Raw genomic sequence first — 9,062 nt, forward strand, 5'->3', positions numbered from 1 at the left:
GTATGGTGAAGTTTTGCAGTGCTGCTCCAATTTCTACTGTGGTTTAGCTTGGTTCTATTTAGTTTTGGTGCTGAGGTATGGTGGTGGATTTGATCTGATGGTGCTGGTGGTTCTTGGAGTCTTCATTCAGTAGCTAGGAGGTTGGAGCATGTCTTTTTGCTGTTGATTTGGAAAATCAATTATGAAGTGTGGAAATTGATCCAATCTCCTCTATCTGTTGCTGATTTTGCATCTGTTTACTGTTGGTTGTCTATCTGTTAGTTAGGTGTTGCTCTTGCTTTATTTTGTGTTGTTGGTTCCTCACCAACTTGGAGGTTGGAGCTCTTTCTAGCTCCAAGCTCCTCTTTATTGATGTTTTGCATATCATATGCAATTTATATGTGGTTCATTAATAAAGATTTCTTTTGCCGATAAAAAAAAAAAAAAAAAACCGAGGCAAAGTCGAAATGAGCTTTGAAAGCCAAAAACTACACCCGCCAGTCCAATTAATAATGCTCATTTTTTTTATTATTATTATTAATTATCAGTACAAAATAACTTTATTGATGACAAAGCAATGTACAAAACATTAGGATTACACACATCAATAAATAATGCTCTTAGGCTTTGTTTGATTAACCGGATTAATAGTGAATGTATTAATAATCTTATGAATTAGTTTATAATTAGTTATTCAATTAAATTAGTGAGATAACCACTTATTATGTATTTATTTATTTATTTTTCTTTTCATATTTAAAATTATGATCCCTAACCCCTCTCAATATTAAAAAAACTGACAATTTCGTCGAATTGAATATTTGCTTTATTTATAATCTAGTTAATAAAATTTATAATCAAATATAAGATTGTGAATTCATGAACTAACAATTCTAATCTTATGTTATAACCATACTAATCAAACACGCCCTTAATGAATAGTGAAGTAAGAAACGTAACAAGAAGCACCATGATGTTTCCAATTGTATGATAAACGGACGATATAAGCATGAAAAGATTAGTTCATAAAAAGAAAGCGATGAAAATCAGCCAACATTCAAGGGCAACACTACGACCACCATTTCCCCCTAAACTACACATGAAAGCACCCAATTCTTTACCTTAATGTCCCATAGTTTTAAAATAACGGTACTGAAATATATATCAATATCCATGATATCGTCATATATTGATAGATATAGTATCAGTATCAAAATTTTAAAATATACATAACGGTCTATATTTAAAATTCTGACCTATCCTATTAAAAATTAATTTGTTCAATTGAGTTGCCACAAACCCTGCACCTCATTCACAGGTAAAAAAAACCTATTAGACCCATGAAACAGCAATTCTATACATAAAACCCTAAACCCTCAGTTAGCTACCTGCAGGTCCTGCACAAACATTCATTAGTCACATATCTCTTATACCGTGAGCAGCATAGTCAAATCTCTAATCTGAGAACAAAGTTAATCACTTCCTCTTCCCACAACGACTGTAAAAATTACTCATCTTGATCAGTAGTACAACAGAACAAACTGTCATTAATTTAGCCTGATTAGTGAATTCTTTCATCATCCCTTGTTGAGCTTCACACCATAGTTCTCCCACAGGTACTTATCTCCATCACTACTACCCACCAAGAACCTAAAGCAACTATCATGAATTCCATTGCCGGTATTTGAGCCACCATCACCACCATTGATCTCACAGTAAGCTCCTCCTCCTCCTCCTGCTTCTCCTCCATGATTGTATATTGTTGATTCATTGCTCTGAAAGTAACAACTTCTTGAATTCTCTTTCCTTTTCTTGTTTCCCTCTTCAGCTTTCAAGGTGTTGATAATTGTTTCACTTCCATTCTCAATTTGGTTTTCGCCGAGACTCTGAAGCTTCTCGGCCCCCGTTACCTCCTCTAGAGATGAAGCTTTCACTTCCTTTTCTGTTAATTTCTTCAAAGCTTCCATTATAGCTGAGTCGCGAGATTTGATCCAAGCTCGCTCATTAGCCCAAAACTTGTGCTCTCTTTCAATCCTATCCACCTCTTCCTTCCTCCATTCTTCCTCTCTCGACATCCTTTCTTGTTCCTTGCACTCAACAGTCTTCACCATATTCTCCAAGAACTCCTCTTGTTTCTCCATTATCTTACTCATCTGCAATTCTATGAAGTCTCTTATCTTGGCCTTCCAGCTCCTTCTCCCTCTTCTCTTCTTCTTCTTCTCCGCCAAGTCATTGTCCATTAACACAGCTGCATTAGTATCATAGTCATCAGACGAAGAAGTGTCAAATTCAGAGGAGTTAGAGAGGCTGAGGCTATCACAGAGCTTTGGGGGTTGTGTGGCAATGTTGCTAGTATTTTCAAATTGAAAACTGTTTCCTAGAAGACGGGTTTCTGAGACTGAAACCGGATTGCTAGTATCGCCATAGAGAGCTTCAAGCTGCCGAAAGAATCTGTAGTGTTTGCCATCTTGTCTGCCAGCCTTCCCTTCCCTAGTCTTCTTGTAATACTTGTACAAGTTCTCAAACTTTTCTCTGCATTTTTTACCACTCCTTTGATACCCATTTTCCTCAGACATTATCCTGCAAATATATAGAAAAAAAAAGAGAAGAAATTATATATAAGTTGGAACTGAATAAATAGGACAGAATAACCCTAGGTTTAATTATTTACACAATGTTATAAATACAAAATTTTATACATAATGATGCAATTAATTTTGACTTCATTAGTTCAAAACGAAAGTCCTGTCGCACAGGTTATAGTTCCACAAACGCCATGCACACATCATTCTGGATAAGATTTCTATATAAAAATAAATAAATAAATAAAATCTATTTGTGTACCATTTTCTTAATCATAATAATGGACCAAAAAATTTTCTTCAGACTGATCTTTGGTGCCGGTTTTGGTTTATAGAATCATAACCTCACTTGGTTGGGGCAATACTCCAGACCCAATTTGGAAAATGATGACCAGTCAAGTTTCTAAACAAAGTTGGGTTTTTGAGAGAGCTGCTTATTCATCAAATAGAAACAGAAAATGGGTACTTAGGCATCCAAATTTTCAGCCATTTTTTAGCAAAAAAACCAGTAAAAGTTTGCTCATATGAAGGGTACTAATTGTCAACAAGAAATAGAATCAGTGCAGTTGAACCGCCGAAGTAATCGCCCAATTTTGTTGCATAAAAGCAGAAAAACAAAGTAATGAAGAAAATAACACCTAAGGCTTCAACTGAAACTTCACTGTGGTGTTATTTTCTAACACAAAATTAGTAATCAAAATCATAAATTGCTTACAAGGTTTACCCAGAAAACAACTGAGGAACACACTGAGCATTCCTGTCTCTAGCTTAAATCCTAATGGGTATAGGTCAAATCTTCTAGGAACATGATCAAACACCTAAAAGTTCACTTTCTTTTATTTATTTATTTATTTGTGAGTTTGATGAGGGGACGAGAATTTGACAGCTATCACGGATAATGAAGGTGAAAATTGACAGTTTGGTATTCAACTTCAAACTCAAGAGATGACTTGAATCAAGTATAACAAGAGAGGATGTTGAGAGAGAGAGGGAGAGAGAGAGAGAGAGAGAGAGAGGGAGGGGGGGGGGATACTTCTTCAAAGTGTGTTGAATTAACTAGCAATTATCAAAGATTACGAAAGGTGGAAATTGACAGTTTGGTCTTCAACTTAATAATTGCTTAGAAGGGTTGCCCAAAAAACAACAGAGAAACACTCTTAACATTCGTGTCTCTCTATCTACCCTAGCTCAAAGCCTAATGGGTATTGCTCAAATCCTCTTCAAGGAACATGTTCAATCACCTAAATTCAGTTCTCTTGTTTTGTGAGCTTGAGGGGACAGGGATTGACAATCGAATGTAAAAAATTGACAGTTTAGTAGTGTTTAACTTCAAACTCATGAGATGACTTGAACCCAGAGAGAGAGAGAGAGAGAGAGAGAGAGAGAGAGAGAGAGAGAGAGTTGAAGATAGGGTAAAAGTGTACCTAGAGACTTCATCCCACAATGGACCCTTCTGGTTAGACTCCTTGAACTTAGAATCAAGCCTCGATCTGATTTCAAGAAGTGTGAGAGTCTCTTGTCTTGGCCACCTTCCAGTACCACCACCATCTCCTCCAAATCCACCACCTCCACCCTCCATCTCCAACCCATTCAGACTAGGCTCGGCTGCGGCTGCGGCTGCGGCTGCGGTAGTCACAGAATCAGACTGAAACTCATGATGATGATGATGATGAGGACCCAGCATGACCATCTGGTAGTGATGATGGTGGGGCTGTGTCAGATTCCGGTGGCCGGAGAAGAGGTCTTCTGTTGGTGGAAAATGGGGCCTCTCGTTCATGTAGTGGTGCTGCCGGAGATTTGCCATGCCGTACTGATCCTCCATTTCTATCGATTTGTAAACAGTGGAAAGGCTGCTGAGAGAGAGAGAGAGACAGACAAAGAGAGAGAGAGAGAGATAGAGATCAGTTTGAGAAAGGAGCGGCAGACCCGGATCGTGTCGTCCACGAAAAAGCTTTGAATTTATGCAGAGGGGAGAGAGGACTATGGACCCATGTCATGTCTTTGCTGTTTCGAATAGTGTAAAGTGTTTTCTCCCCCTTCGTTTTTTTTTTTTCTTTCTCTTTCATGATATGTATATATGCATGTATCATCATCTGCAGCAAACCTTTCCCCTGTCCCTCCTTTGGATGGATGGCTTCGGTTATATCATTGTTTTTACAGCAATGTTAGGTATCATGAAAAACCTTTTATGAAAATAATCATGAAAGTTTCGTGACCCTTGGATTACATTTAGAATGAAACACCACACACTAATCAAGGTAATCCAAGGATCATAAATTTTTCATGATCATTTTCATGACAAAATTTTCATGATCTCTAACTTTTTCCTTCTTTTTAAGAATTGGATTATCTGAGGTTAGTCATTTAACTTGACTAATTTTTGGTTTGGTGGATTTATTTTGATGCTAACTTTAGTTATTTGAATAGTTTATTTTTTAAAATTAATTTTGTAAAATATTTATATAAAAATTAATGATAATTGTACATCGATAGTGATATATTTAAATCACATTTATTTATAAAAAAAAATGAACAACAATTGTAATTTTAAAAATAACTATCTATTTTTTTGTAATACAAATCTTATTCAAATATATAGTTACTCATATATAATAATCTTAATTTTTTTGAATTAGTATTGTACTCATATATAATAATCTTAATTTTTTTGAATTAGTATTGTACTCAGCAAGCTCTAAAAGTAAATGATTTAAATTATTAGAATCACTCCAAAATGGGGGCCATCAAAATACTCACTCAAATTGATATGACAAATTTAAGAAAATTCGAGGCCTTACTTTTAATATTGGTACAAGCACACCTATCAGTATGGGTATTGGTCACGATGTAATAATATTGGAAAAATCAAATCAAATTATAGATAGTGCAAATTGAGTGTTGTGATTATTTGGATAAAAAGATTTTTGTAACCGAACTAGTTGTATGGACTGTAAAACGGTTGTATTAGTTGTCAATCAAATACGAATCAATACGTATTGAAAATTGATATATGTATTATGTATGTAATTTTCATTTTAACACATATACTATACATGTTGAGCTGTATTCAAAACCATGATATGCAAGCCTAGTTATAGTAAAATATATTTGATTTTTTTTTTTCAACCATAAGGGGTGTCCAGATCAATTTACATGTATTTTGATTAATTTCCTTCTTCGTCTAGGCAAAGACATGTCATCTATGCCGGGATTAAGAAATTCACAACAAAATAAAATAAAATAAAATAAAATTTCTTGTTATCTGACTCTAAGAGTTGAATCTTGAACAATTGTGTGGGAGGATATCTACCAATTATTTAGAATAACTCTTGAAGGTTATATTTGAATGGGTTTTGATCATTGGTTGACAAAGCAGCACTTCATGTACTACGATAAAAAAGAAATTTTAAAAATAAAAATTTAGAAATGAAATTATTTTTTTAAAAATAAATTATTTTAGTAGACAAAAGTATCGTTATTATAGTTTTGGAAATGAAATTAAAGTCCTAACAACAAAGGGGGAACTATAGTATTAGACACCAACGCAATGTTTGTTTGACGAATTAGATTGAATGGTATTATTAGTACAGTGAGATTGAATGAGAAGATTAATATTGGAGTGATACAACATTAGAGATGTAACATAAAGAGTGGTTGTTTGTACACCACCGGATTAGTAATATCATAACAATATCTCTTGTTTGTTTTGCCATAAATGCCCATCAATGACATGTTTAGGACAATAGTTGAAGGGCAAACTAGACATTTCTCACATTAAGCCTTAGATTGTTTTTCCAATCCCATGCTTTCTTAGGGAAAGCTAAGCCCACTGTTGTACATTATTGGCAATCACATTGGATTAATAGTCCAGTAGAATATGAGGTTTACCAAACAAGTCATAAGTGAGGTGTCCTCACTAGCAATCCAATCCCCTTAATGAGTCAGCCAAACAAACATCCCTTAAAGCAGCCAAGTCAAACCTGATCAAACCCCTTGGTTTTGACAATGTAATTGGGTCAAACCCTTTGGTGTGATAAGGCAATTGGATATTTAATAATGAATAATTATTTTTCTCATATTAAATTTTTTGTCTAAACGGGGTAAACTTTTTAGCACAAAATTGTTTTCTTTCTAAAAGTGCAATTGTTAAAATATTTTAAAATTTGAGTTGTTAAAAGTTCTTTTTTATTTTTTTGACATGACCTTTTCGTGACGATAATAATTTATTTTATTATATTTTTGTAACAAAAAATTTATTTTTAAAAACAAAAAAGTTGCGTGCATAAAATTCTTATGTTTTGACGGGATAAATTAAATCTTTTTTAACGGAAGAACGGAATAATAATTTATTCCCATGTAACATTTATGTCGTTGTGGCTGCTCAAATTAATGATGAATTTGTTTGGAAAGACTCATGTCCAATTGAAAACAACTCAACAAGTAAAGCTCATTATGTGAATTTGTTTGGAAAGACTCATGTCCAATTGAAAAGAACTCAACATGTAAAGCTCATTATGTCCCCGAGACATAAGAGGAGAGTAAATAATATATATATACATATATACATATATATATATTTTCAGGCTTTCAATTTATTCATTATTTTCTCAATACTTTTGGAAAGAATTGTTGTTTTCAGTGTTATTTGGGTTGACACCTTTTTTTTTTAGTACTCAAATATAACCTTAATTCAAATTGAATACTTTTGATAATCTTTTAGTTTGCTTAATTTTTTTTTTGATAAAAAAAAAAAATTTATTGATGATAATCGACATGAATACATATGACAATACATCAATAAAGGAAGAGACGAGCAAAAGCAAAATTGTGCACCTACCTAATCCCAACTAGATTGATACCAAGTAAGATACACAAACAAGAGCTAGCTCAAGCAAGTTGGTGAGAAACCAGCACACAGATGAGAGACAGAAGAAAACAATAACAACCAGAAAAAAAAAAAAAAAAAAACAACAACAATAGCAACCAGAAGAAGGACCAAGATGTAGCCTCACTTCAAGCCTTCCCCTGTATCACCTCGGTTACTTAACCTCCTTAACTAGAAGTAGTTTGTTCACATTTCCATTTCTTGTTTGCTTAATTTGAATTGTTGTTTATTAGTGTTGTTTGTTTGATGGTTGTTTTAATCTTTTAAACTTGTTTGGTAGATTGTTTGTATTTTTGAAAAATAAAATTGATTCCAAAATTTTCAATATTGTTGAACACACACACACACACACACACATTGTTTTATTTATTTTTAAAACAAACTTTCATTTTATCCTCTCTCCACCACCATCTTTGGCAATCACTCACTGCCATAGGCTAACACCATCCACTACCGCTGACCTCTAAGGAGGTTTGACCACCTTTCAGTTACTCTCTGGCGACTGGCCAGTCACCGCCATGACCTCCCGCAATCTTTTGGCAACTCTTCTACCACTTTGTGACCTCTAGCGACATTTTGACCACCAACTCCAATGGCAATCTCTACCTTCGGTGACATTTCAACCACCAACTTCAGCTCCAATATCCACATTTGGAGAATCTCACGTTATTTTGATAAAAAATTCAATATAAAAATTATTTTATATAGTATTATTCTAAAATAAAAGTAAGCCTACAATTCAACACAATATTTTTTTACATTTTCTATACTGAAAATGTTATACAATTAAATATTTGGATTAATTACATTTACACTTTGTTTGTTTGGGAAAAAATTATTTTTAAAATTATTATTATTATTTTTACTTTGTATTTCTAGCTTTTGGTGAAAGACCAAAGTCAACATAATGCATTTTCTATGATCAATAGAAAATAAGCTTATTTGAGCAGAAAATATTTTCCGCTTTTAAAAGGCCAAAAATGTTATTTGCACTAAAATAAAATCAATGTCACGACACTACTACTGCTGCTATTACCTCCACCACCACACCACCATCACCATGGCCATTGCTAGAGTTATGCCTTGGAAGTAGTGGGGCTGTGCTTTGGGAGTTGAGGAGTTCATGCTAGAAAAGTGCTACAATGCCTATTAGTGTCTGTGCGGTTTTGACTTTGGGGGTTCATGTTTTTTGGTTTTTTTAGTTAAGCCCTTCTTAAATATTTGTTTATTGTTTTGGTTTTAGGTTGTTTTCTTTTGTTAAAAAAAGAAAAAAAAAATCATGAGGCCGAGGTGTTGGTTGCATGTTTCCGAGTAGTAATGGTAGGGGTATTTTGTACCGTCTGAATCTCTCTCAATGCATTGCATCTTCCTATACTTAAAATTTCATGTTTTTAATGAAATTTTCACTTTGTTGATTAAAAAAAATAAAGGCCATCGCCACCATCATTGTCACCATTACCGCCACCTTACCACGCCACTACCACTGAATATAGAAAATATTTTCTGAAATTTTTTTCCTAAAAAATATTTTCTATCTAAAGAAACACAGCGTTGCTACCCTTATTCTTTCACTAAAAGTTTATCTTGGCCTCTATACTTTTAATTGCGATAGCCAA

General features: G+C 33.9%; 1 protein-coding gene across 1 annotated transcript; it reads right to left on the minus strand.

Annotated features, from left to right (window-relative positions):
• Positions 1–983: 983 nt before the first annotated feature.
• Positions 984–4,606, minus strand: LOC114322366 (trihelix transcription factor PTL). The gene is made up of 2 exons (XM_028269659.2): positions 3,986–4,606; positions 984–2,559 (listed from the first exon to the last, which is right to left on the minus strand). Exons 1-2 carry the CDS (start codon positions 4,381–4,383, stop codon positions 1,557–1,559), a joined length of 1,401 nt encoding a protein of 466 aa, XP_028125460.2. The 5' UTR covers positions 4,384–4,606; the 3' UTR covers positions 984–1,556.
• Positions 4,607–9,062: the final 4,456 nt, after the last annotated feature.

The sequence above is a fragment of the Camellia sinensis genome, chromosome 10, assembly GCF_055761805.1.
Source record: "Camellia sinensis isolate YWXY chromosome 10, ASM5576180v1, whole genome shotgun sequence".
NCBI lineage: Eukaryota > Viridiplantae > Streptophyta > Magnoliopsida > Ericales > Theaceae > Camellia > Camellia sinensis.

What these genes read in the sequence shown, in the direction of transcription:
- LOC114322366 (XM_028269659.2), bottom strand. Translation starts at nt 4,383, where the DNA reads ATGGAGGATCAGTACGGCATGGCAAATCTCCGGCAGCACCACTACATG. An exon ending in TTGTGGGATGAAGTCTCTAG is followed by an intron (nt 2,560 to 3,985) that starts GTACACTTTTAC and finishes ATATATTTGCAG; the next exon opens with GATAATGTCTGAGGAAAATG.